Here is a 25,252-nt window from a genome sequence, read left to right as displayed (position 1 = left end):
CTCGCTTCGCGGCGCGGGAGAACTACAACTCCCAGCGTGCCCCGCTCCCGGCAGGGAAAAGGCGGGAAAAACGTGAGGGGGGACGGTGGGCAGAATGCCCCGAGGTGGAAAATGGGGTGGAAATCGGCGGAAATTCCACGATTTTCACCTGAGGCACCGAGGGTTTGGGGCTTTATGTTGCGGTTGTGCCTTTAGGGGAGCTGGGGGATGTTGTTTGAGCTGACTGGGGGGGTTGAGGGCTGTGAGGGGAAAATGGTTGCTGGGGCCTGAGGGGGACTGGGGTGGGAGTAATGGGGAGCTGAGGTAATTTGGGGCTGCTCCTTGTCCCTCCCAGGTAGCGCCAGGATGGGGAAGCGCAGGAGCCGTCCACTCCCAGGTAAAAGGAAAACACCCAAATATCCCAGTTTGGGGCCACTGTGACCCGACTGGGATCCCCACATCCAAACTGAGATTTCCTTTTTTCCCCCCCTCCCCAACACACACACAACAGGCGACAGGAAATTCCACGCTCCCAAAGCCAAGCGGATCCTTCAGGAAGCACCGGGAGATCCTGCTGGGATGGACCCCGAGGTCCCAGCAGAGGGAAAAACTCCCCAAACTGGGGTTTTTAACGTGATTTTTCAGGAAGGGAGAGATGAGGAAATTGGAAGTGGCAGAGCGCTGGGATCACCCAAAGAGGGCATTTCTGATGGGGTGGAAGAGAATCATCTGGAAGTGCCCCAGCTGGGAATTTTAGAAGTGGATGGGACAGGAGAGGATGAGCTGCAGTCACCAAAATCAGGAATTTTGGATGGGCCAGGAGAGAATTATCAAGAATCGCCAAAACTAGCCATTTTGGAGGTGGATGGGGCAGGAGAAGAGCAGTTGGAGTCTCTGAAAGTGGGAATTTTGGATGGAACAGGAGGGGATCAGCTGGGATCACCAAGACCAGGAATTTTGGAGGTGGATGGGGCAGGAGAAAAGCAGCTGGAGTCACCAAAACCAGGAATTTTAGATGGGGCAGGAGAGAATTGTCGAGAATCGCCAAAACCGGCAATTTTGGAGGTTGATGGGGCAGGAGAGGAGCCCCCAGAGTCAGTGAAACTTGTAATTTTGGATGGAATGGGACAGAACCGTCTGGAATCATCTCAGCAGGGAATCTTGGAGGGGGATGGAGCGGGAAAGGAGCAGTTGGAGTCGCTGAAAGTGGGGATTTTGGATGGAACAGGAGAGGAGCAACTGGAATCACCAAGACCAGGGATTTTGGAGGGGGATGGGGCAGGAGAGGAGCAGCTGGAATCACCAAGACACGGAATTTCGGGTGGGGCAGCAGAGGAGCAGCCAGAGCCGGTGAAACCAGGAATTCCAGAGGCAGATGGGGCAGGAGAGGAGCTGCCAGAGCCAAACTGGGAGATCCCCAAACTGGGAATTTTGGATGGAACGGGAGAGAATGAGCGGGAGTCACCAAAACAAGGGGATTCTGGAGCACACCAGGACACGGCGACGGACACGGCCCCTGAGGGAAGTTCAGAGGGGACGGATGCAGCGGGAGAGGGGCAAGAAGGTGCCCTGGAGGATGGATGTGGCACTGGGATTGCCCTGGGAATGGACACGGGGCCACCAGACGGTCCCAGAGGTCCCCAGAGCGGTGGAGGGGACGCAGAGAGCAGGAATTCCCAGAGTGGGAATTCCAGGATGGCCACACCAGGGTTAGATCCAGCAGGAACCAGCGCCGAGCCCCAGGAGCAGCAGGAAGGGACCAGCCCAGAGCTCCCAGCAGAGAAGGTACAACTGGGGTGACCTCAAACTGGGATCCAGGGACCCCTCCCCATCCCAAACTGGGATCCAGGGACCCCTCCCCACCCAAACTGGGACCCTCCCCATCCCCTTGGCCTTCCCAGCTCCTTTCTTTCCCTGCAGCCATGGGACACCACTGGCCAGATCCACACCGGATCCACGCAGAACAGCCCATGGGAAAGGTAGGTTGGTCCAGACCCTACTGCAGGAATAAAATCCTGATTTTGACTAAAATTCCCCGACCTGGGGAGTGGAAAAATCCTGACTCTCCTTCCCCCGGCAGCGCCAAAGCCGCGGAGCTGGCGGATGCCAGCGACGTCGTCCGCGGGCTGATCCGGGAGCTCTCAGACCTCAAGTAAGTCCTAAATCCACCCGGATTTCCCTGGGATGGGGGGTCCAGCACCCCCCGAGTGATGCCACGTCCCCCCGCAGCCGCCTGGCCATGGGAGCCCGCCGAGGGCTGGAGCTGCTGAGGAGGCCGAAGCCACGGCGTGGCCGGAGGGCAGTGCCCAGCGGAAGCCGCTGGAAAGAGGGGTAGGGACATCAGGAATAATAATAATTTATTGATGGAAGAGATGGGAATAAACCAACCTTTGTCTGGAGAATGGTTCCAGCACTCGCTACGCGCCGTCGCGGGTGAACAAATGCCACCAAACCCACCCAAAACGCTAAGGAACGGCTGTGGTGGTGGGATAAAGGCTCCAACACTTGGAGTCCCTTTCTGGCCTGGGATTAACCAAAACTCAAAAATCCATCCCAAAAAAACTGGTAACAGCTCCAGCACCTGGAGCACTGGCCCCTTCCCGGCCTGGGATTAACCAAAAGTCAAAAATTCAACCCAAAAAACCTGGAAACAGCTCCAGCAAATGGAGCACCGACCCCTTTTGGGATTAACCAAAACTCAGAACTCAAAGCTCAAACCTAACCCAAAACTCAGAACTGGCCCCGCTGGCAGCACCCAAATCTGGCTGGAGCGACTCTTCCGGGGTGCCGCGGCACTGGGAGGCGGCACAAACTGGGGAGACTGGTCCCAGTCAAGCTCCAAGCCGTGGTCTCATCCGCTGAGGAAGTCCCTGGAAGAGAATCCAGGAGAAAGAGGCAGGAGCACCGGGAAGCAGCAGCACGCAGCCCATGATGAGTGCCAAATTCCTGATGGGATTCCTGCAGGAATCCCGTCCTGGATAAATCCAAGTCTCCTTCCCTCATGTCACCTGTTTCCCAGTGCCTTCCTTTAGCTCTGGCTCCTTGGTGAGATTCCCTCATGGAAATCCCGTTCCTGCCCAAATCCAGGCTTGGATCTGAAAACCCTCAGTACCTGCATGGGGACATGGAGTCTTCCATCCTTTGGCTGCTTCCCAGTGTCACCTGCCACCTGTCTCCTGGTGCCCTCCCCTTGGTAGCTCTGGTTCCCTGACGAGATTCCTCATGGGGAATCTGGCTAAACCCAGGTTTGGATGCTGCACAGCCACTGAGGCGTCACTGGGACACCACAAACCCCAATCCTGCCGCGGGGATGTGGCATCCTCCATCCCTGCCGTGCCCCCTTCCCTCCATCATGAGATTCCTCACGGGAATCCCAGCCCTGGACAAAGCCAGGACGTGCCACGTCCGCTGTGGCACACCACACCCCGCCGGTACCTGCACGCTGACACAGCATCCTCCGTCCCTCGGCTACATCCTGGTGTTCCTCTGCCTGCTCCTGGCGGGCACCGGGCGGGAGTAGACGGACGTGTAGCTGCGGTGCGTGCGGGGGCAGAAGCGGCGCGTGTGGGCCTGGTCCTGCGTGGCCCCGCACTGGGGACAGACGTAGCTGCGCAGCACCGGGCACTGCAGGCGTCCCTGCGCGTCCCGCAGGCTGTGGCTCCAGTACACGCCCGGGGCCTCGCCGTTGTGCTGGCAGAACGAGCACGGAGCTGGTTCTGCACGTGGAGCTGGTCCCGCACGTGGAGCTGGCCCCACACGTGGAGCTGGTTCAGTGCGCGGAGCTGGTCTGGTACACGGAGCTGGCCCCACACGTGGAGCTGGCCCCACACGTGGAGCTGGTTCAGCACATTGAGCTGGCCCCACACGCGGAGCTGGCCCCACATGTGGAGCAGGCTCAGCAGACGGAGCTGGCCCCACACATGGAGCTGGCCCAGCGCACGGAGACAGGGCTCCCAGCGGCACCAAGGTGTCCCCAGGGCCCACGGGGTCACGGAGGAACATGGCCACCATAGCCGCCAGCCCCAGGTAGTCCCGCCACATGTCAAACTGGCCCGTGGCCTCCATGCGTGGCAGCGGGACGGCGATCCCAGTGCCACCAGCGCACTGTGGGGTGGCACACCACGGGCTCCTCGTGTGTCCTGAGTGAGGCTGCTTCTCACTCAGGTGCTTCTGGCGTGGCGTGGGGACCGGTGCCACCTCCCGTGCCACCTCTCGGGCCACCGGCGGTCCCCGCACGGCACGTGGCTAGGTGTGGCTCCCCGTTCCAGATGCTTCTGGCGTCCCCTGTTCTCCTGGCGTGGCGTGTGGCTGGTCTGGCCGGCGTTGCTGGTGGTGTGGAGAGGGACACCACAGCGCTCTGTCCCAGTGCTCCCAGTGCTCCCAGTGCTCCCAGTACCGGTGCCGCCGCTGCTCCCGGTGCCTCCGTTTGGGGCCTAGAGGCTGCGCGTGGTCAGTGCCGCCGCGTCCGGGGGTGTCTGCGCTTCCAGACGGGCGGGGCGCCGCGGTGGCCTTTTGGGGATTGGGGTCAATCGCCGCAATTTCGGTAATCGCCGTGATAAACGCTCGCCGCCCCGGGGCATCCCAGGAATCTCGGAGTAGCGGCATCTTTTAGGGGAAGATCAGGGAGGTTTGGGTTCTTCAGGGAATCCCTGGTTGCTCCTGCCGTGGGGAAATTCGTGGGTTTGGGGAATTTCTGCCTAGGGAGGATCACCCCAGGATCATCGGGATGAATGTCGAATATCGGTGGTTTTACCCCAAATTCACCGACAGCCTGGGCGGATCTGGGACCGATCGATCGATCCCTGGTGGGACAGGGGCTCCCACACCGTCCTCCACCCAGCAGGACGCGGGATCCAGCCTCATCCCCCAGCTGCCTGCAGCACCCGGGGTGCGTCCTCCTCCATCCCGCCCTGGGGTTTGGGATCTGCTCTCATCCCCTGTCCTCCGGCAGGACCCAGGATCTGTTCTTGTGGGGATCCCACCGCATCCCTGAGCGCCCAGCATTCATCAGCACCCAGGGTGTGAGAAATGGGGAAAAGGGGAAAAAACTGGGGGGGTCATTGCCCGGCTGAACCTCAGTTCCCCCGGATTTGACCCCAAAGCAGCTCTTGTCTCGGGCTGGGAACCTGTGAGACCCCCCGCCCCGGGGTGGGTGGGATGTCCCCAGGTGTCCCCAGGTGTGGGTGGGATGTCCCCAGGTGTCCCCAGGTGTGGGTGGGATGTCCCCAGAGACCCCCAGGTGTGAGTGGGATGTCCCCAGGTGTCCCCAGGTGTGGGTGGGATGTCCCCAGGTGTCCCCAGGTGTGAGTGGGATGTCCCCAGAGACCCCCAGGTGTGGGTGGGATGTCCCCAGGTGTCCCCAGGTATCCCCAGGTGTCCCCAGGTGTCCCCCGGCTCTGAAGGGGGGCGGGGCTCAGCGTAGCCCGGAGGCCCCGCCCACTGACCGAACACCCCTCCTCCTCGGCGCTGATTGGCCGCCAGCCCCTCCCCGGCTCGACCCCGCCCCTTTAAGCCCCGCCCCTTTCCAGGGGCCGCGGCCTCCGTTAACCCCTGCGAGCCCGGCCGGGGGGCTCGGGGGGGGGGAATCTGCAGAGTGGGACCCCCGTGTTCCCTCCAGCGGACCCCAACCAGCGCGACAGCCGCCCCCCGCCATAGCTGGGGAGCAGGGGCCGGGTGGCACGGCACAGTCCGGCACGATGTGAGCGGGGAAACTGAGGCACGGGAGGCGGGGTGGGACGGGGTGAGCCGGCTGAGCCGCTCCCCGCAAGGTGGCACATGGCGCTTCATGCCGGGGCCACCCCGGCGCCGCTGCCGTGGTGGTCCCGTTGCCACGCCGTCCTAGCGGTCCGCGGGGGTCCCGGTGGTCCCTGTGCCCGGGGGTCCCGACGGCTCCTCCCGGTGGTCCCGGTGCTCCCAGCGACGCCACAACCCGCGGCCCGGCCCCGCCCGGTGACTCACCGGCCCCTACAAGTCGGGGCGTGACGCCGGGAGAGGGAGGTGGGGGGGGGGGGGGGCGCGGGGAGAGGGTGATGTCCCCCCCCAACCCCCAAACACCCGGGAGGGGCCCCAAAGGTTTGGGGGGGTCTGCGGGGGTGCCGGGGGGGCCATTGCTGTGAAAGCGCCTTTGTCCGGACCCGCCGATCCCACCCCAGGGTGACTCACGGCCGCGTGGTTCGGCCCTGAGTCACCCCCCCACCCCCCCCGTACCCCCCACCCTCTGCACCGGGGGGCCCCCGGGGCCTCCTCCCCCCCCCTTCCCCCGCCGTATCGGGATCCCCCGGGACCCCCCCCCGGATCGCAGCGGGGACATCTAGGGGCGTGAGGGGGGGACACAAAAATTCGGGGAGGCTCCGGGGTGAAGGCGGATTTGGGGGGGGGGGGGGCACCCAGGGGTGCAGGGGGGCCCGTGGGTGCCCATCACCCTTCTGCCTCGTGCCCTGGGAGGGGCCGGGCACCCTCCTCCCCCCCCCCCCCCCCCGGGGACGCCCCCGGGACCCTCCCTCTCGGGGGACACCCCCTGGGGACCCTCCCCCTCGGGGGACATCCCCTGGGGACCCTCCCTCTTGGGGGACACCCCCCTGGGCAAGCCCCGGCCCCCGCAGGGCCACCTCCGGAGGCCCCGCCCGGTGGTGCCGGTCCCGGGACTGCCGGTGAGTCACGGCCGTGACTCAGCCCCGCCAAAACAGCGTCGCCAGGCAACGGCGGGACCCGCGACGGGAGCACACGGGGACCCCCCCGACCCATATGGGGACCCCCCGACCCACAGCAGGAACCCACCAACCCCCACTATGCCTCCCACCAACCCACTTCGGGACCCACCGACCTATATCGGGACCCACCCACCCAAATTGGGAGCCACCCACCCACAGCCCCCAGCCCCACTCCCCAGCAGAGGCACGGAGCTCCCCAGGGTCCTTGGAGGGGGACGGGAGCCGGAGGTGGCCAGGGACACTGCGGGGGTCTGGGGTGTCCCGGGGTCTGGGGGTATCCAGGGGGTCTGGGGTGCCCAGGCTGAGGAAGGAAGGAGCCAGGAGGGAGCTCTGGGGGGAGGAAAGGGAAATCCCGGCCCAGTGCCCCCCCCCAGTGCTCCCAGTCACTGCCAGCGCTGTCCAGTGCTCCCAGTTCACCCAGTGCCAGGGCACATGAGTGTGGTGCCACGTGTGTGCCGTGTCTGTGACACGCACGAGCCATGGTGGTCCGTGTCTGTGCCGTGCCAGTGTCACCCCTGTCACTGCCATGCCGTGCCCTGCTCCATGGTGGTGTCACCCGTGTCAGTGCCATGCCATGTCCTGTTCCATGGTGGTGTCACCCCTGTCAGTGCCATGCCGTGCCCTGTTCCATGGTGGTGTCACCCGTGTCAGTGCCATGCCGTGCCCTGTTCCATGGTGGTGTCACCCGTGTCAGTGCCATGCCGTGCCCTGCTCCATGGTGGTGTCACCCCTGTCACTGCCATGCCGTGCCCTGTTCCATGGTGGTGTCACCCGTGTCAGTGCCATGCCGTGCCCTGCTCCATGGTGGTGTCACCCCTGTCACTGCCATGCCGTGCCCTGTTCCATGGTGGTGTCACCCGTGTCAGTGCCATGCCGTGCCCTGTTCCATGGTGGTGTCACCCGTGTCAGTGCCATGCCGTGCCCTGTTCCATGGTGGTGTCACCCGTGTCAGTGCCATGCCGTGCCCTGTTCCATGGTGGTGTCACCCGTGTCAGTGCCATGCCATGCCCTGCTCCATGGTGGTGTCACCCGTGTCAGTGCCATGCCATGTCCTGTTCCATGGTGGTGTCACCCGTGTCACTGCCATGCCGTGCCCTGTTCCATGGTGGTGTCACCCGTGTCAGTGCCATGCCGTGCCCTGTTCCATGGTGGTGTCACCCCTGTCACTGCCATGCCGTGCCCTGTTCCATGGTGGTGTCACCCCTGTCACTGCCATGCCGTGCCCTGTTCCATGGTGGTGTCACCCGTGTCAGTGCCATGCCGTGCCCTGTTCCATGGTGGTGTCACCCGTGTCAGTGCCATGCCATGTCCTGTTCCATGGTGGTGTCACCCGTGTCAGTGCCATGCCATGCCCTGCTCCATGGTGGTGTCACCCGTGTCAGTGCCATGCCGTGCCCTGCTGTTCCATGCTGGTGACACTGCCCTGTCACTGCTGTGCCCTGTTCTATGCTGGTGACAGCTGTGGCAGTGCCATGCTGTGCCCTGTTCTGTGCTGGTGTCACCCCTGTCACTGCCATGCCGTGCCCTGCAGTCCCACACCAGTGACACCCGTGTCGGTGCCATGCCCTGCCGTGCCGTGCCGTGCCGTGCCGTGCCGTGCCCGGGCCGTGCCGGCCCCGCTGCCGCTCCCGCTCCTCCCGGCCGGGCTGACTCAGGCGGGAGGAATGTGCCGGCGGCGCGTGGGCGATGGCCCGGCTGCTGCCATTGCCTAGAAAGGGCATCGCCGAGCCCTGGGCCACAGCAAGCCCACGGGGAGCCTGCAGCGAGCCCACGGGGCCACCACGGCCACACAGGCACCCAGCAGGGCCACCGCGGGACCCACAGCGAGCCAGCACGGCCACCGTGGCTACCTGTGACAAACAGTCCTGGCACGGCCACCACGGTCCCAGCAGGGCCTCAGCACGGCCAGTGTGGCCACCGTGGGGCCCAGAGGGACCTGAGGTGGCCACCGGGTCCCTGCTGTGGGCCTGTTGCTGTGAACACACGTGTGCAGGTGTGCGCAGGTGTGCGTGTGCAGGCGTGCACGGCCACGTGCGGGCACACGCGTGTGCTGCGTGCTGGCACTGCCACATGCCGTGGCCTGCATTCTGTGTCCCCCCTGTCCCGTGTCCCCCGTGTCCCGTGTCCCCCGTGCCACGTCCCCGTTACGTGCCTGACCCTGGTGGGGCCGGGAGCCCCCGGGAGGCCGGGGGGGGGGGCGTCCCGTGTTTAAAATTAGCAGCTGGTGAAGGTGGGGGGGGCGTTGCGCTGTCCCAGATGTGCAACCGCTGCCAGATGTGGGGCGGCACCAGGAAGGCCCTGGGGGACTCTGGGGGGCACTGGGGGCCACCGGGGTGCCCGTTCTGCCGCACTCCTGGGGGGGGTGTGGGGCAGTCGATGGGGCAGGGCTGGCTGTGGGGCAGGGGGGCTTATGGGGCAGTCTATGGGGCAGGGGGCTAGGGTGGGCGGTGGGGCAGGGCTGGGGCATTCCCCCCTGTGGGGCAGGGCCACGGGGCAGGGCTGGCTGTGGGGCAGGGCCGTGGGGCAGGGCCGCGGGGTGTGGGGCAGGGCTGGCGCCGCGGCAGCGGTGACGCGTTGTGGTTTCGCTACTTCCGATATAAAACTCTGTTTAATGTCTGTGTGTGCAGCATCGCCATGGTGACCCCCAGCCCCCCGCCAAACCCCGGCCCCGCCAGGGCCTGTGGCGCCCCACGGCCACGGGGCACCCGGGCATCGCTGTGGGGTGTCCGGCCCCCCGGCCATGGGGCACGGGAGATGCTCGCTGTGGGGTGTGCCATGGGGCAGCGAACCCCCTTTCAGTGGGGAACACAGCCCCCTTACCATGGGGCACGCGGCCCCCATGCCATGGGGCAGCGAACCCCCTTTCTGTGGGGCACTGAACCCCCTTTCAGTGCGGCACAAAGCCCCCTTGCCATGGGGGGCACAGTCCCTGTGCCATGGGGCACTGAACCCCCTTTTTGTAGAGTACCGAACCCCCTTTCTGTGGGGCACGCAGTCCCTGTGCCATGGGGCACATGGCCCCTATGCCATGGGGCACGGGAGGTGCTCACTGTGGGGTGCGCCATGGGGCAGCGAACCCCCTTTCTGTGGGGCACTGATCCCCCTCGCCGTGGGGCACACATCGCTCTGATCCCCCTCGCCGTGGGGCACGTGGCTCCTCGCCACCACCTCTCCTTTGCCCACCCGCTCAGTCCCGGCGCCGCCGCGGGGCCGTGCGGGGATCCGGGCGGGTGCGGGTTCGGTGAGGGGGGGGGTGCGGGCTCGGGGCGGTCCCGGGGCGGTCCCGGGGCGGGCGGAGGCAAGCCCGGTCCCTCCCCCCCCCCCCCCCCCCCCCCCCTTTCCCCTCCGCCGCCGCGGCCTCGTCGCTCCCGGGGCGGAGCGAAACGTTTAAAAGCGTTTCCCTTCTTGGAGTAAAAGTCAGAGACTTGGGGAGCCCCCGGGAGCCCCCGGAGCCCCCCCTCCCCCGGCCCGGCCTCCCCCCACTCCCCCCCGGAGCCCCCCGGGACCCCCGGCCGCCGCTGCCGGTGAGTAACGGCCCCGCGGGACCCCTGGAAGGTTCCGGGGCGGCGGGAGAGGGGCCGCGGCCGTGGCCTCGTGCCCGGCCGGGGATGGCGGGAAGGGCCGCGGGGTCCCGCCGGATCCCACCGGATCGCTCCGCGTTCCCCCGGGGCCGGCGGCGCCAGCGCCGCGGCCATCGACGGCCCGAGGCTGCCGAGGGCTGGGCAGGGGGGTGCGGGGGGGTCCCGGGGGGGGGGGGGGGGGATTCCGGGGGGCTCCGGGCCCGTCGGTGGGGCGTGGGCCGGGGGGGGGGGCCGGGGGGGCGGTGGCGCCGGGCGGTGATTCATCCTTTCCCCCCGGCGCCGACGGGCGCGGACGGGGCGGCCCCTTCCCGCCCCCGCCCCCGCTTGGCCCGAGCGACGCCGGAGCCGCCCCGGCCTGGGAACCCCAAAATCCCGGACACCCCCACCCCCCACCAACCCGGCATGAGAACCCCCCCCAAACCCACAGATCCCCCCCACACCCCCCCCCCCAATGAACCCCAGATCTCAGACCGCGCCCCCCCCCCCCCCCCCCCCCCCCCCCCCCCCCCAAAGCCCCTCCGGTCTGGGAAGTCCAAGTCTCACCTGCGACATCCCCAAATTCCAGACCCCTCCCGGTCTGGGACCCCCAAAACCCGGCAGACCCCCCCCCCCCCCACCCCGGGCCCGGAATCCCCCAAATCCACTCGGTGTCGGCTCTCCCCTCCGCTGTTGGACCCCCCCAGTCCCGCGGACCCACCGGAGCCCCCAGACCCGCTGCACCCCAGCCTTGGGACCCCCAGAATCCCCGGCAGCACCCCCGGCCTCATCCCTTTGGCCTTGGGACCACCAACACGCAGAGCCCCCCGCCCCCACCACACACCCCCTCACCCCCCCAAGCCGACATGGGACCCCCAAACTGCCCCCCCATATCAGCCCCCCAAACCACGGCCCCCCAAAGCCCCCCGCCCCCCCATCCCAGCCCCGTTCCTGCATTCCGCAGGCGTCGGGCGGCGCCGCTGCCTTTTCCCACTCCCGTTTTGGGGACGAAGGTGGGAATTTTGGCACCGGGCACCCCCCGCCCCCCCCGCCGGGGCCGCCCCCGCCCGGGGCCGCGGGAGCCGGTCGGGGCGGCCGGGCCGGCACCGCCCTGGCGCCGGGGGGGCACCGGGAGGGGCCCCCAAAACCAGGGGGGGGCCCCCCCAAAAAAAACGGGGGAGACACGCCAGAACCCGGGGGGGGAGCCCCCAAATCCGTGCCCTCCCACCCCCAAACGCGAGGTCACCCCCCGCCCCACTCTTGGGGGGCACCGGGCTGTGGCGGCGGGGCCGGTGGCACCGCGGGGCCGTGTCTGTCGCAGCCGTTGTGACCCCTTGGCGGGGACCCCCGGGTCTGGGCACCCCCGGGACCCCCGAGCCCTCCCGGACCCCTCCCGGCCTCGTGCCGGTGCCGCCACCTCCGGTACCGGGGACAGCTGAGCCCCGCTGGCACCGGGCGGGCCGCCACCGTCGCGATTGTCGCGACCCCCCCGGTGGGGACCCGGGATCGGGGCGCCCCTCAAACCCTCCCCGAGTCCCCCCGGGCCCCCGGGCCCGTGTCGGTGCCGCCGCCGCTGTTTACCCCCATTTTTTGGGCCGGTTCCACCCGATTCCCTTTGAAGTCGCCCCGTTGTCGTGACGACGCTGATGTCACGACCGGGCGGGGCCTCGTGGGTCCCACATGGCGCCTGCAGGGCCCCGGGGACACCAGGGACACCAGCGCGGCCACCAGCCCCGCAGCCACCGTGGCCACCAGCGCTGGGGACAGCGGGGCCGGGACAGTGCCACCGCGGGGGTCCCGCCACGGGGACACGGCGACACCGATGGCACCGCGGGTCCCGGCCCCTTGGGGGCATCCGGGGGGTCCTGGAGTGCCCACCCCGCCCTGGGGACAGCGAGGGGACACTGGGGACGTGGCACGGCCGGCGACACGTTTCACAGCCCGGACTGGTGACGGTGCTGGGAGTGGGGACAGCCACCAGCGCCGTGTCCCGGTGCCGCGTCCCCAACCCTGTCCCAGCGCCGTGTCCCCAACCCTGTCCCAGAGCTGTGTCCCAGCCCTGTCCCTCTGCCGTGTCCCCAGCTCCGTGTCCCAGTCCTGTCCCAGTGCCACCGTCCCTCCTGCGTCCCCACAGTGTCCCCATCCCATCTCCACACAGACTCCCCTACCCTGGGACCCGCCAGGATCCCCCCAAAACGCCGGGAGACCCCACCTGGACCCCCCCAAAACCACCTGGAGACCCCCCCCCCCCAGGGGTGACCCTCCAGGGGTGACCCCCTCCCACCGACCTGCCCCCTTTCCCACAGGTGGCACCGGGCTCCGGCCTCGACGCTGAGACGGCACCGTGGGAGCACCGGGACCCCCACCGGGGTGTCCGACCCCCCCCACCGGGGTGTCCGACCCCCCCCCCCGCCGCTGCCGCCCGCCGGGGTTCCTGGCGATGGGATTTTTTACCGTTTCTGCCCAAAATCACATTGCCAGGGATTTCCAACGGGCCCCAGCCCCCGCCACCGTGCCAGGGGAGGGGGGGTTTGGGGGGCCCCGGAGACTTTGGGGGGTGGGGGGTGGTTTTGGGGTGCTGGGGGGGTTTTGGGGGCCGGGGGGGCAGGGCTTAGCCCACCTGTGAACAGAGTCCAGCCGCGCCGTGTTCACAGTGGCTAAGTTCCGCCTCCCGCCCCCCTCGCCCGCACCGAGGGGCCCCCCCCAAAACTTTGGGGCTCTCCCAGCCCTTAGAGCCCCTCCTTGGGATCACCCTAAATACCTGAATCCCCCCCCAAAACCCCCCCCCCGGCATGCTGGACCCCCCACGGGGACTCTGGGACCAGCACCCCCAACCCCCGGGACCCCCGCAGGACCCCCGGACGCCCCCCGGGCGCCGCCCCCGGTGCCCGCTGAGCTGATTTGCAGTTGCTTTGGATAAACTGGCTCAGTTCAGCAGGAACAGGGGTCGGGCCCCCGCACCCCGAGACCCCCCCCGGGGGTCCCCAATTCCCGCTGAGCCCTCCAACACCCCCCCCACACCCCCCCCGGGGACCCCCTGCTTCCGTCCCGCGTGCCCAAGACTCCCCCCGAGCTCACCGGGACCCCAAAACCCCCGAGGGGTTGCCCAGAAATTAGGGTACCACGGCTGGCGGGGGTCGTGGAGGTTTTTGGGGTGCCGGGGGGGGGGGCAGTGGGGGGTTGGTGGGTTTTTATGGGGGGCTGGGGGCCGTTCCCCGTTTCCCACCCTCTGCCCCCCCGGTCCAGGGCGAGCCCCGGCAGCGGCGGCCGCGGCCCCGCCGGCTGTGGGCGAGTCACGGGAGGGCTTTGGGGGGGTCCGGGGGGCCCCGCCCCACGCGAGGCCCCCGGGGGGGGGGGCTCCGGCCTCCAGCCCCTCCCCCAACCGTTCCCTGTTTGTTTCCCAAAATAAACCCGGCGGCGCCGATTCCAGGGAATTTCCCTGACGTCATTGGAGGCGGGGTTTTGCGCGCCGGACACGCCCTCGCCGACCACACCCACGGTGGGGGGAGGGGAGGGCCCCCCACGTGGTTTTGCCCCGCCCGAAAAGGGGCGTGGTGCCCTCAGGCGATGACCACGCCCACACCGCACTCCCATTGGCTGCCGTGGCTCCCTCCGCTGTCAATCAGCGCGGGGCGGGGCGAGCTGTCAGTCAAATCGCAGCTGACCAATCAGCTGTGGTGTGGGGGCAGAGCCTCGTGGTGGAGGCGGGGCTTAGCGATCCATTCATAAATTTGTGGCGGTGGCGGGAAACGGGGAAGGGCCGGGATCCCCCAAAGCCCCGGGAACGCACCGAGAACCCCCCGGGGACACCGGGACCCCTCTGAGGGCACCCCCAGACCCACCGGGACCCCCAAGACCTCCCCAAGGATACCGGGACCGTCCCCAGGACTCTCAAGGATCCACAGAATCTCCAGAACCCCTTGAAGACACCGGGACCCCCCCCCCAGTGGATGCCCCTGGGGGCCAGCGCGACCTCCTTGGGCACCCAGAGACCCTCGAGACCCCCGGGGACCTTTTAACCACCCCCCCAGAACCCTCCCGGGGGTACCGCGATACCCTCAGGGACCCCTCCCCAAATCTCGGGGCTTCCCCGATGCTCACCCCCCTCCCCGTCTGTCCCCTCCAGGAGCCCCCCAAGCCCTCTGCGACCCCCAAAAGCCAGACACCGGGCCTGTGGGTGTGGGCGAGACACAAATCCCTTTTATTAAAGAACAGTGTGAGAACGGCCCGGAGCGCCCCCGCGCCTTACGGAGCTCGCGGAGGGGGGGGCTCAGGGGTCCTTCCCCGCCGGGAGTGGGGGGCTCAGCCGCGGCCCTTCTTGGCTTTGTCCTTGGCGGGGGTGGGCGCTGTGAGCAGGCCCAGCTTTTTGGGGAGCCCGCCCTGCGCGCGCTGCACGGTCTCCTGCTCGATCCGCATCCGGATCCCGACCTCCAGCCGCTGCCCAGAGCACGAGGAGGGGTCGGGGGGGCACAGGTGAGACCCCCCCCCCGCCCCGGACCCCTGCAGGCTTCTCCCCCCTCCCCTCCTCACCTTCTTCAGCCTCTGCTGTTGGATCACGCGCGGCTTCTTGGGGGCGATGGCGCGGCCTGGAGAGAGCGAGGCAGGGCTGAGACCCCGCGCCGGCAGCCCCCAGCTCCCCGGGAGGCCACCGGGGACCCCCCCGGGACTTCCACGGGACCCCCCCGCCGAACCGGGGCCTCCCTTCACCCCCAAATCGTGAGGCCCCCTCTCGCCCCCCAACTGTGGAATCCGCGAGGAGAACCCCGGAGCCGCCTGTGCCCCGTTCCCCCGGCGCTGGGAGCCACCGCACCTCCCTTCCGCGGGCCGCGAATGCCCCGGGACGCCGCCGCCGCCGCCGCCGCCTTGGGGCGCTTGGCCGCCGCCTTGAGCGGGCCCTGCGCCATGGCCGCCGTGTGGCGGCGCGCGGGGCACGCCGGGATACACCGGGGCGGTACTGCCGCAAAGGCTGCCGGGATATACCGAGGCATTATTGCCGCAAAGGCTGCCGGGATACACCGAGGCGTTGCTGCCGCAAAGAATTTCGGGATATACCGAGGCGTTACTGCCGCAAAGGCTGCCGGGATATACCGAGGCGTTATAGCCGCAAAGAATTTCGGGATATACCGAGGCGTTACTGCCGCAAAGGCTGCCGGGATATACCGGGGCGTTATTGCCGCAAAGAATTTCGGGCTATATGGAGGCGCTACTGCCGCAAAGACTGCCGGGATATACCGGGGCTTTATTGCCGCAAAGGCTGCCGGGATACACCGAGGCGTTGCTGCCGCAAAGGCTGCCGGGATACACCGAGGCGCTGCTGCCGCAAAGGCTGCCGGGATACGGCGCGGCGCGGGGCACGCCGGGACGCACCGAGGCGGAAGCCGTCACTGCTGGCCCCGCTCCGCCACCGCCCGGCAGGCCTCGGGGGGGGCGAAGACCCCCCATTCCGTGATGATGCCCCCCGTGATGAGCTCGTGCGGCGTGACGTCAAAGGCCGGGTTCCACACGTCGGCCTCTGCAGCAGGACGAGGAGGAGGAGGAGGAGGAGGAGGAGGAGGGGGTACATGGGGTCAGGGGGGCTCTGGCAGCGACCCCAGCCCCTCTGAGCCAAAAGGGAGCCCCGACCCCGACACACCGAGCTGCTGCGGGCCCCGCCCCGGGCTCTGGCGCACCCGCAGCCCCCTCCCGCGCGTGGCACCCACCGGGGTCAGCCAGGAGGACGCCCCCGAGCTGGGTGAGCTCCGTGCCCGGCCGCTCCTCGATGGGGATCAGGTCGCCCGAGGCCAGCGTGGGGTCGCAGGTGCCGCTTGGGGCGGCCACGTAGAAGGGGATGCCCAAGTGCCTCGCGGCCACCGCCAGCTGGAACGTGCCGATCTTGTTGGCCACGTCGCCGTTGGCCGCCACGCGGTCGGCACCCACCACCACGGCTGGGGACAGAGGAGGGTCAGCGCTGCCCGGTGTCACCTGCCCCCTGTCGCAGCCCTGGCCCGTGTCACCCGTCCCCATCCCGTGTCCCCTTTCCCTGTGCCCACCCCGTGTCCCTCTTCCTTGTCCCCCCGCACTGTCCCCGTGTCCCGGCGTCCCCCTGACCGTGCACCCCGCGCAGCCTCATGGCGGCGGCGGCGGCGCTGTCGGCGATGACGGTGACGGGGACCCCGTCGTGGCGCAGCTCCAGCGCCGACAGCCGTGAGCCCTGGTTGTAGGGCCGGGTCTCGGTGCAGAACACCCGGGACAGGGCCCCGCGCTGGTGCAGGGCCCGCACCACGCCTGGGGACACAGCAGGGACACGGCGGGGACACCTCAGGGACGCTGCCACAGCGAGGCCCCGAGGGGGAAAAACACGGGCAGGGAGCCCCCCCGGCGCCCCTTGGTACCCCCCCGGTGCTCCTCCAGTGTCCCCCAGTGCCCCCCAGTCCCCAGAATCTCCCGGTGCTCCCCCAGAGCCCCCCTCAGTTCCCCCCCGGTGCCCCCCCCGGTGACCCCCAGTTCCCCCAGAGCCCCCCTCAGTTCCCCCCGGTGCCCCCCCCGGTGACCCCCAGTTCCCCCAGAGCCCCCCCCAGTTCCCCCCGGTGCCCCGTACCCAGCGCGGTGCCGTAGCCCGCCGTGGCCAGGGCCCCGGTGTTGCAGTGGGTCAGGAGGGTGACGGGGCCCCCCCCCGGGAGCCCCCCCAGGATGGCGTCGGCCCCGTGCGCCCCGATGCTCCGGTTGTCCCTGCGGTCCTTATCCAGCAGCCCCTCGATGTACTCGATGATGCTGGGCAGGGGGAGATGGGGGTGGCACCCCAAAATCCTGACCCCAAACTCACCCCAGGACCCCAAACCCACCCCAAACTCACCCCAGGACCCCAAACCCACCCCAAACCCATCCCACGACCCCAAACCCACCCGAGACCCCTCACAGCATCCCCCCCCCCCCCCCCCCACGATTCCCGGAGCCCCCCCAGATCTCCCCCCCCCCCCCCCCCAGTGCCGTCACCTCTCCCGCAGCAGTTTTGGGGTGACCCCGGGGGTCTCCACCCTCCGGCGGACCCAGCCCCGGAGCCGCTCGGCCTCGCGGCCCAGGTTGGCGGCCGTGGGGCGGGCGCTGAGCAGGAACCCCAACTTCTGCCCCACGAACTCCTCCAGCGCCCCCAAATCCTCCGTGGGTCCCGCGCCCCCCGCCAGCTCCACGGCCAGGCTGAGGCAGCCCAGCAGGGCGATGGCCGGAGCCCCCCGCACCTGGGGGCAGAACAACACTGAGACCCCCCCCCCCCCACACAAGGGGATTTGGGGGTCCCCAAAACCTGGGGGGGGGGCACAGAACAATCCCTGAGACCGCCAAGAGAGGATTTGGGGACCCCCTGAATCTGGGAGGGGGCACAGAACACCCCCTAAGACCCGGGGGACCCCGGGTTTTGGGGTCCCCCCAATCCTCTCCTGGGGGGTCTCAGGGGTTGTTCTGTTCCCCCCCCCCCCCCCCCCCCCGAGAGGATTTGAGGGTCCTCAAAACCTGGGGGAGGGCACAGAACAACCGTGGGACCCCCACGAGAAGATCTGGGGGGGCTCAGGGGGGCTCGGGGGTATTTGGGAGGGTCACGCGGGGGGGTTGAGGGTATTTGGGGAGCTCAGGGCCGGAGGGGGGGCTCTGGGGGTGTCGGGTGTAATTGGGGGGGGGGGGGGGGTCAGGACCGGGGTGGGGGGCTCAGGGGGTGTCAGGGGTATTTGGGGGGGGTCAGGACCGGGGTGGGGGGCTCAGATGGGCTCGGGGGTATTTGGGGGGGGGTCAGGACCGGGGTGGGGGGCTCAGGGGGTGTCGGGGGTATTTGAGGGGGGTCAGGACCGGGGTGGGGGGCTCAGGGGGTGTCGGGGGTATTTGGGGGGGGTCAGGACCGGGGTGGGGGGCTCAGATGGGCTCGGGGGTATTTGGGGGGGGGGTCAGGACCGGGGTGGGGGGCTCTGGGGGTGTCGGGGGTATTTGGGGGGGGTCTCCCCTCACCTCCATGTCGCGGATGGCCGCCCAGGCCCGCTGCACGTCCCCCACCCGCTCGTAGCGGAGCTGCCCCGGCAGCAGCCGCTGGTTCAGAACCTCCAGGGAGCCGCGGCGGTACCGCAGCGACTCGAGCGCCATCGCGACAGCGCGACAGAGCCGCGCGACAGAGCCCCGCCCCTTCCGGGGCACCGCCCCCCGCGGGGAGGGGCAAAGCGAAACCGCGGGAAATCCACCGGCACTTTTTAATTTTGGGGGCGCAAATTACAGGGGGGGGTGTCTCGGGGAGGGGGGGGGGGGGGGGGGCAGGGGGTTCAGGACCCCCCCCCCCCCCAGATCAGCCCCCCCCCCCCCCGGTTTTGGGGGGTCCCGGCCCCCCTAAACCCCGCTCAGGGGCTCTCGGAACCGGAGTCGGAATAGTCGGCGACGAGGGATGGGGCGGGGGGGGCGGCACCGGGGGGGTCCCGGGGAGCCCCCCCAGCCTGGGGGGCGGCACCGGCGGGGTCCCGGGGGGCGGCACCGGGCGGGTCCGCTCCAATTTCGGGGGTCTCCCGTGACGCCGGCTGCGCCCCCTCCTCCGCCGCCTTCCTCCGCACGATGCCGAGCCCGGCGGGGGTCGCGGGGGGTCCCGGGGGTGCCCTCGGCGCCCGTGGCGACCCCAGCCCCAATTTCTGGAGCGGCCCCCCGGCCGCCCGGGGACTGAACCAGGAGCGCTGGGAGATCTCGGAGCGCTTCAGCCGCTGCTTCTCCTCGTAGGCTGGGGGGGGGGACAGAACCGGGAGCGGTCAGGGGGGGGCTCCGGGACCCCCAAAACCCCACCCCGGGACCCCTCCCCACGCACAATCGGGGGCGCGGAGGGTGAGCAGGGCGGCGAGGCGCCGATCCTCCTCTTCCTCGCGGAGCAGAGGGATGCTGAGCCCGGCCTTCGCCCGCAGCGCCGCCGCCTCCTCTTCCTCCTCCTTCAGCGTCTTCTTCTCCTCCTGGGGGGGGGAAGCGGGGCTGGGGGCGAGGGGTGGGGACCCCCGGGGGGACCCCGAGGTTCCTGGGAGGGCAGGAAGCGCTTGCTCGGGTTTTTTTTGGGGTTTTTTTTGGGGTGTTCTGGAGTGCCCAAGGGGGATTGAGGGGAGCGTTTTTAGGGGATTTACCGGAGGGTTTTTAGGGGATTTCGGGGGGGTTTAGGGGATTTTGGGGGGATTTAGGGGGGATTTTGGGGAGGGGTTTTTAGAGGATTTCAGGGGTGTTTCAGGCGATTTAGGGAGGATTTCAGGGAGGGTTTTTAGGGGATTTCGGGGAGGTTTTTAGGGGGTGTTTTAGGCAATCTCGAGGGGGATTTTGGGGAGGGGTTTTTAGAGGATTTCAGGGGTGTTCCAGGCGATTTAGGGAGGATTTCAGGGAGGGTTTTTAGGGGATTTCGGGGAGGTTTTTAGGGGGTGTTTTAGGCAATCTCGAGGGGGATTTTGGGGAGGGGTTTTTAGAGGATTTCAGGGGTGTTCCAGGCGATTTAGGGAGGATTTCAGGGAGGGTTTTTAGGGCATTTCGGGGGTGTTTCAGGGGACTTCGGGGTCCCCCGAGCCCGCCACTGACCCGGAAGCGCCGGCGCAGGCGGCTGTTGAGGCCGAAGTCGTCCTTCCAGGCGTGCTGGGCCTGCTGCAGGCGCGCCAGGGCGGGGGTGGCGCGCTCCAGCACCCCCCGGTCCGACACGCCGTGCTCCAGGCGGAACATGGCGTCCATGGCCAGGCGCTCCCGCTGCTCCGGGGCTGCGGGACGGCCAGACTGGGGGCACTGGGGGCACTGGGGGCACTGGGGGCACTGGGAGAGACACTGGGTACTGGGGGGCACTGGGGGGACTGGGGGCACTGGGGGCACTGGGGGGACTGGGGACACTGGGGGGACTGGGGGGACTGGGGACACTGGGGGGACTGGGGGGACTGGGGACACTGGGGACACTGGGGGCACTGGGTACTGGGGGGCACTGGGGGCACTGGGGGGACTGGGGACAGCCGCACTGGGGGGACTGGGGGGACTGGGAGAGACACTGGGTACTGGGGGGCACTGGGGGGACTGGGGGCACTGGGGGCACTGGGGGGACTGGGGACACTGGGGACACTGGGGGCATTGGGTACTGGGGGGCACTGGGGGCACTGGGGGGACTGGGGACAGCCGCACTGGGGGGACTGGGGGGACTGGGAGAGACACTGGGTACTGGGGGGCACTGGGGGCACTGGGGGCACTGGGGGGACTGGGGACAGCCGCACTGGGGGGACTGGGGGGACTGGGAGAGACACTGGGTACTGGGGGGCACTGGGGGCACTGGGGGCACTGGGGGCACTGGGGGGACTGGGGGCACTGGGGGGACTGGGGACACTGGGGGCACTGGGGGGACTGGGGGCACTGGGGGAACTGGGGGGACTGGGGGAACTGGGGGCACTGGGAGAGACACTGGGTACTGGGGGGCACTGGGGGGACTGGGGGCACTGGGGGGACTGGGGGTACTGGGGGGACTGGGGGCACTGGAGGCACTGGGGGCACTGGGGACAGCCGCACTGGGGGGACTGGGGGGACTGGGGGCACTGGGAGAGACACTGGGTACTGGGGGGACTGGGGGCACTGGAGGCACTGGGGGCACTGGGGGGACTGGGGGCACTGGGGGACTGGGGACACTGGGAGAGACACTGGGTACTGGGGGACACTGGGAGAGACTGGGGGCACTGGGGACACTGGGGGCACTGGGAGAGACACTGGGTACTGGGGGGACTGGGGGGCACTGGGGGGGTCTGGGGGCACTGGGAGGGACTGGGAGCTACTGGGACCGTGACCCTGGCACTGGTGGGGATCACTGGGCCATACTGGGCCATACTGGGACTCACAGGTGGGCAGCACCTGGCCGCTGTCGCCGGGCTCCCAGCGCTCCTCCTTGCGCCGGGCGCCGCTGACGATGACGTAGTCGCAGTTCCCGGGGTCCGTCTGCAGCTCGATGTAGTTGACGCACAGGTGACACTTCATCCTGAACCTGGGGGGGCCCCACGCGGCTCAGGGGGGGTCCCTGGGTGTCCCCAGGTGTCCCCGCAGGTGAGGGAGGCGCCGGGACTCACCTGTACACGGGGGTGGTGTAGTAGGTCCCCACCTTCTTCTTCTCAGCGTTGTACCTGACGCCTGTGGGGGGGATGGGGGGGTGAAACCACCCCCCCCCCAACAGATTTGGGGACCCCCCCCACCCCACGGGGATCCCAAGAAACCCCAAAACCAACCCAAACCCGCTGAGAGATTGATGGGACGGAAAAAATCCCAAAACAGGAACCCAAAACTGTCCCAAAACCAACCCCAAATCCATTGCCAAATCAATAGGATGGAAAATCCCCAAACTGGAGTCCAAAAACCCCAAAACCACCCCAAAACCAACCCCGGATCCCCTGAGACATCAATGGGAACAAAAATCCCCAGACTGGGTCCCGAAATCCCCTCCGGGACCCCCGCAGAGGTCCCCAGAAGGGTTTGGGGGGGGTGGGACTCACCCATCCCGATGTGGTTCTGGCAGCCGTCGCACCAGATGTTGAAGGGCATCTCGAACCTGGGGTGGGGGGGTTTGAGGGGGGGTCAGGGGGGGTTTGGGGGCTCAGGGGGCGTTTGGGGGGGACAAAGGGACACTTTGGGGGCGTCCCCAGAGCCTCACCTGATGACCAGGATGCCCTGGGAGAGCTTGCGGGCGCGCTCGCGCAGGGGGTGGCTGCGGTGGTACTTGTTGAGGGAGCCATGCTGGGGGGGGGGGGGAGGGGGAAAGGGGCTCATTTTGGGGGGGACGGACCCCCCCCCAGAATACACACACACCCCCTCCTGGCACCCCAAAGATACACACACACACACACGGCCCCCAGCAATCCCAAAAGTCCATTTTTCAGCCCCCCCAAAACCCCTCAAAAACACCCAAAACGCCCTGAAACCCACCAAAACTCCCCTAAACCCCTCCCCAGGCCCCCCCAAACCCCTCCAGACCCCTCCCAAACTCCCCCAAACGCCCCCAAAACCTCCCCAAACCCCTCCCCAGGCCCCCCCCAAACCCCTCCAGACCCCTCCCAAACTCCCCCAAACCCCCCCAAAACCCTCCCCAAACCCCTCCCCAGGCCCCCCCAAACCCCTCCAGACCCCTCCCAAACTCCCCCAAACCCCCCCAAAACCCTCCCCAAACCCCTCCCCAGGCCCCCCCAAACCCCTCCAGACCCCTCCCAAACTCCCCCAAACCCCCCCAAAACCCTCCCCAAACCCCTCCCCAGGCCCCCCCAAACCCCTCCAGACCCCTCCCAAACTCCCCCAAACCCCCCCAAAACCCTCCCCAAACCCCTCCCCAGGCCCCCCCAAACCCCTCTCCAGACCCCTCCCCAAACCCCTCCAGACCCCTCCCAAACTCCCCCAAATGCCCCAAAACCCTCCCCAAACCCTCCCCAAGCCCCCCCAAGTCCCCCCAAAACCCTTCCCCAAGCCCCTCAAAGCCCTCCCCAACCCCCCTGAACTCCTCCCCAACCCCCCAAAACCCTTCCCCAACCCCCCCCATACCCCTCCCCAAGCCCCCCCAACCCCCCCCCCAAGCCCCCAGCCCACCTTGGCGGGGTCGAAGTCGGGGGGGTAGTACTTGTTGGTGCCCTTGCGCTCGCCCTGGGGGGGAGATCGGGGGGTGACCTCGGGGTGACCCCGCAGTGACCCCCACAGTGTGACCCCCCTGTGACCCCACTGTGACCCCACAGTGTGACCCCCCTGTGACCCCACTGTGACCCCACAGTGTGACCTCAGTGTGACCCCCCTGTGACCCCACAGTGTGACCCCCTGTGACCCCACTGTGACCCCACAGTGTGACCCCCCTGTGACCCCACTGTGACCCCACAGTGTGACCTCAGTGTGACCCCCCTGTGACCCCAATGTGACCCCACTGTGTGACTTCAGTGTGACCCCCCTGTGACCCCACTGTGACCCCACTGTGTGACCCCAATGTGACCCCACTGTGACCCTGCAGTGTGACCCCAATGTGACCCCACAGTGTGACCTCAGTGTGACCCCGCTGTGACCCCCGGTGGCCCCGCCCCCACTCACCATGGCCGAGGGTCTCCGGAGGTCACCGGGGAGCGCCCGGGCCCAGCTGGGAGGCGTTACCGGTCACTGCTCCGTACCGGGAGCGGTCCCCGCGCAGTTCGGAGCCTCCGGGCCGTACCGGGCTGGACCGAGCTGTTACCGAGCTATTACCGGGCCGTACCGGGCTGTACCGAGCTGTTACCGGGCTATTACCGGGCTGTGCCGTTACCGGGCTGTACCGGGCAGTTACCGGGCTGTACCGAGTTATTACCGGGCAGTTACCGGGCCGTACCGAGTTATTACCGAGCCGTTACCGGGCTGTTACCGAGCCGTTACCGGGCTGTTACCGAGCCGTTACCGGGCTGTTACCGGGCTGTTACCGGGCTGTTACCGGGATCACCCCCGCGCGCACTCCCCGGTCCCCACCGACCTCTTCCGGCTGCGCTCCTCAGGCTCCGCCCCTTCCTCTCCGTCACCGCGAGCTGATTGGCCCAGCCACGGCAAGGGGGCGGAGCCCTTCCCGGAGGCCCCGCCCCTCCGGCGGCGTTCGCGACCTCTGGCGGCGCCGCAGCGCGGTGACTTACGGTAGCCCATAGCAGCGGGAGCTCCATAGCAACGGGGGGGTCCGTAGCGACGTGTTTCCATAGCAACGAGGCACATTGCGGCGAGGGCTCCATGGCAACGGGGTCCATAGCAACGGGGTGCATAGCAACGGGGTGTCCCATAGCGGTGGGCTCCATAGCAACGGCGTTCAGAGCGTCCATCTCCATAGCAACGGGCCTCGAACCGACGGGGGACTCATGGCAACGGGGTCCATAGCAACGGGATTCCATAGCAACGGGATTCCATAGCAACGGGATTCCATAGCAACCGACTGATCCCCTACCCCGCACACCCCCCCCCCCCCGACTCCACGTCATCATCCTGTGTCCCCATGGGGGTGGCAGTGTCCCCATCCCTGTGCCCATCATCCCGTGTCCCCAAAGACTGGCAGACCCCTGTGTCCCCTCTGTGTCCCCTCCGTGTCCCCTCTGTGTCCCCTCTGTGTCCCCTCCATGTCCCCTCCATGTCCCCTCTGTGTCCCCTCCATGTCCCCTCCGTGTCCCCTCCATGTCCCCTCCATGTCCCCTCCGTGTCCCCTCCATGTCCCCTCCACGTCCCCTCCATGTCCCCTCCATGTCCCCTCTGTGTCCCCTCCGTGTCCCCTCCACGTCCCCTCCATGTCCCCTCCATGTCCCCTCTGTGTCCCCTCCATGTCCCCTCCGTGTCCCCTCCATGTCCCCTCCATGTCCCCTCTGTGTCCCCTCCACGTCCCCTCCACGTCCCCTCCACGTCCCCTCCATGTCCCCACCGTGTCCCCTCCGTGTCCCCTCCGTGTCCCCTCCATGTCCCCTCTGTGTCCCCTCCGTGTCCCCTCCATGTCCCCTCTGTGTCCCCTCTGTGTCCCCACCGTGTCCCCTCCATGTCCCCTCCATGTCCCCTCTGTGTCCCCTCCATGTCCCCTCCGTGTCCCCTCTGTGTCCCCTCCGTGTCCCCACCGTGTCCCCACCGTGTCCCCACCGTGTCCCCTCCATGTCCCCTCTGTGTCCCCTCCGTGTCCCCTCCACGTCCCCTCTGTGTCCCCACCGTGTCCCCTCCGTGTCCCCTCCATGTCCCCACCGTGTCTCCTCCACGTCCCCTCCGTGTCCCCTCCATGTCCCCACCGTGTCCCCTCCGTGTCCCCACCGTGTCCCCGTGTCCGGGCCAGGTGTCCTGCAGGCTGGCAGCCAGACGTGGCCGTGGGGACACGGCGGTGGCACTGGGGACACGGCGGTGGCAGCGCGGTGGCTTCATTAGTGCGTCCCTGGGGCGAGGCGGTGGCCACCTGCAGGGGCTGATCACAGGCCACCAGGTGGTGGCCACCGCGGTGGCACCCGCCGGGGCGGCGGGGATGGCGGCAGGCGTGTGGCAGGGGTGGGGACACGGGCGGGGTGATGGGGACAGGGG

The 25,252-nt window shown here is 68.4% G+C and overlaps 5 protein-coding genes across 11 annotated transcripts; 1 reads left to right on the top strand and 4 right to left on the bottom strand.

Moving 5' to 3' along the window:
• Positions 1–21: 21 nt before the first annotated feature.
• On the top strand, positions 22–2,378 carry BRME1 (break repair meiotic recombinase recruitment factor 1). Its single transcript, XM_053933096.1, has 6 exons — positions 22–72; positions 335–376; positions 491–1,764; positions 1,900–1,958; positions 2,060–2,131; positions 2,209–2,378. Exons 2-6 carry the CDS (start codon positions 346–348, stop codon positions 2,312–2,314), a joined length of 1,542 nt encoding a protein of 513 aa, XP_053789071.1. The 5' UTR covers positions 22–72; positions 335–345; the 3' UTR covers positions 2,315–2,378.
• A 38-nt stretch (positions 2,379–2,416) lies between these two features.
• On the bottom strand, positions 2,417–8,410 carry NANOS3 (nanos C2HC-type zinc finger 3). The gene is made up of 3 exons (XM_053933111.1): positions 8,270–8,410; positions 3,415–4,224; positions 2,417–2,849 (listed from the first exon to the last, which is right to left on the bottom strand). The coding sequence occupies exons 1-2, from the start codon at positions 8,408–8,410 to the stop codon at positions 3,448–3,450; spliced, it is 918 nt and encodes a 305-aa protein (XP_053789086.1). The 3' UTR covers positions 2,417–2,849; positions 3,415–3,447.
• A 6,014-nt stretch (positions 8,411–14,424) lies between these two features.
• Positions 14,425–15,207, bottom strand: C33H19orf53 (chromosome 33 C19orf53 homolog). The gene is made up of 3 exons (XM_053933109.1): positions 15,057–15,207; positions 14,777–14,832; positions 14,425–14,683 (listed from the first exon to the last, which is right to left on the bottom strand). The coding sequence occupies exons 1-3, from the start codon at positions 15,148–15,150 to the stop codon at positions 14,549–14,551; spliced, it is 285 nt and encodes a 94-aa protein (XP_053789084.1). The 5' UTR covers positions 15,151–15,207; the 3' UTR covers positions 14,425–14,548.
• Positions 15,208–15,465: 258 nt separating this feature from the next.
• MRI1 (methylthioribose-1-phosphate isomerase 1) lies at positions 15,466–18,455 on the bottom strand. Of its 2 annotated transcripts, XM_053933104.1 has the most exons (6): positions 18,218–18,455; positions 17,219–17,460; positions 16,824–16,996; positions 16,334–16,510; positions 15,946–16,170; positions 15,466–15,758 (listed from the first exon to the last, which is right to left on the bottom strand). In XM_053933104.1, the coding sequence occupies exons 1-6, from the start codon at positions 18,347–18,349 to the stop codon at positions 15,628–15,630; spliced, it is 1,080 nt and encodes a 359-aa protein (XP_053789079.1). In that variant the 5' UTR covers positions 18,350–18,455; the 3' UTR covers positions 15,466–15,627. The 2 variants fall into 2 exon arrangements, with proteins under 2 accessions (XP_053789079.1, XP_053789080.1); XM_053933105.1 differs by lacking the exon at positions 16,334–16,510.
• On the bottom strand, positions 18,440–23,828 carry YJU2B (YJU2 splicing factor homolog B). Of its 6 annotated transcripts, none has more exons than XM_053933101.1 (10): positions 23,697–23,828; positions 23,288–23,520; positions 22,802–22,855; positions 21,879–21,961; positions 21,721–21,776; positions 21,301–21,361; positions 21,076–21,218; positions 19,793–19,965; positions 19,050–19,188; positions 18,440–18,965 (listed from the first exon to the last, which is right to left on the bottom strand). In XM_053933101.1, the coding sequence occupies exons 2-10, from the start codon at positions 23,288–23,290 to the stop codon at positions 18,598–18,600; spliced, it is 1,080 nt and encodes a 359-aa protein (XP_053789076.1). In that variant the 5' UTR covers positions 23,291–23,520; positions 23,697–23,828; the 3' UTR covers positions 18,440–18,597. The 6 variants fall into 6 exon arrangements, with proteins under 6 accessions (XP_053789076.1, XP_053789078.1, XP_053789074.1 ...); XM_053933103.1 differs by having other exon boundaries at positions 23,288–23,419; XM_053933099.1 differs by having other exon boundaries at positions 23,614–23,703.
• Between the last annotated feature and the right edge of the window lie 1,424 nt (positions 23,829–25,252).

The sequence above is a fragment of the Vidua chalybeata genome (assembly GCF_026979565.1).
Source record: "Vidua chalybeata isolate OUT-0048 chromosome 33 unlocalized genomic scaffold, bVidCha1 merged haplotype SUPER_33_unloc_2, whole genome shotgun sequence".
NCBI classification, from domain to species: domain Eukaryota; kingdom Metazoa; phylum Chordata; class Aves; order Passeriformes; family Viduidae; genus Vidua; species Vidua chalybeata.
This window is presented reverse-complemented; position numbering and strand designations above follow the sequence as displayed.

Coding starts and splice junctions, on each gene's coding strand:
- BRME1 (XM_053933096.1), top strand. CDS start 346: ATGGGGAAGCGCAGGAGCCGTCCACTCCCAG. Junction 377..490: donor CAGGAGCCGTCCACTCCCAG/GTAAAAGGAAAA, acceptor CACACACAACAG/GCGACAGGAAATTCCACGCT. Junction 1,959..2,059: donor CAGAACAGCCCATGGGAAAG/GTAGGTTGGTCC, acceptor TTCCCCCGGCAG/CGCCAAAGCCGCGGAGCTGG.
- MRI1 (XM_053933104.1), bottom strand. CDS start 18,349: ATGGCGCTCGAGTCGCTGCGGTACCGCCGCGGCTCCCTGGAGGTTCTG. Junction 17,461..18,217: donor CGGCCATCCGCGACATGGAG/GTGAGGGGAGAC, acceptor TTCTGCCCCCAG/GTGCGGGGGGCTCCGGCCAT. Junction 16,171..16,333: donor GAGGCTGCGCGGGGTGCACG/GTCAGGGGGACG, acceptor CTCTGTCCCCAG/CCGTGGTGGTGGGTGCCGAC.
- NANOS3 (XM_053933111.1), bottom strand. CDS start 8,410: ATGCCCTTTCTAGGCAATGGCAGCAGCCGGGCCATCGCCCACGCGCCG. Junction 4,225..8,269: donor GCACGGCACGGCACGGCACG/GCACGGCACGGC, acceptor AGCCACACCTAG/CCACGTGCCGTGCGGGGACC.
- C33H19orf53 (XM_053933109.1), bottom strand. CDS start 15,150: ATGGCGCAGGGCCCGCTCAAGGCGGCGGCCAAGCGCCCCAAGGCGGCG. Junction 14,833..15,056: donor TCGCGGCCCGCGGAAGGGAG/GTGCGGTGGCTC, acceptor CGCTCTCTCCAG/GCCGCGCCATCGCCCCCAAG. Junction 14,684..14,776: donor AACAGCAGAGGCTGAAGAAG/GTGAGGAGGGGA, acceptor TGCTCTGGGCAG/CGGCTGGAGGTCGGGATCCG.
- YJU2B (XM_053933101.1), bottom strand. Junction 21,962..22,801: donor CCGACTTCGACCCCGCCAAG/GTGGGCTGGGGG, acceptor CCCCCCCCCCAG/CATGGCTCCCTCAACAAGTA. Junction 19,189..19,792: donor GCCTGCGCCGGCGCTTCCGG/GTCAGTGGCGGG, acceptor TCCCCCCCCCAG/GAGGAGAAGAAGACGCTGAA.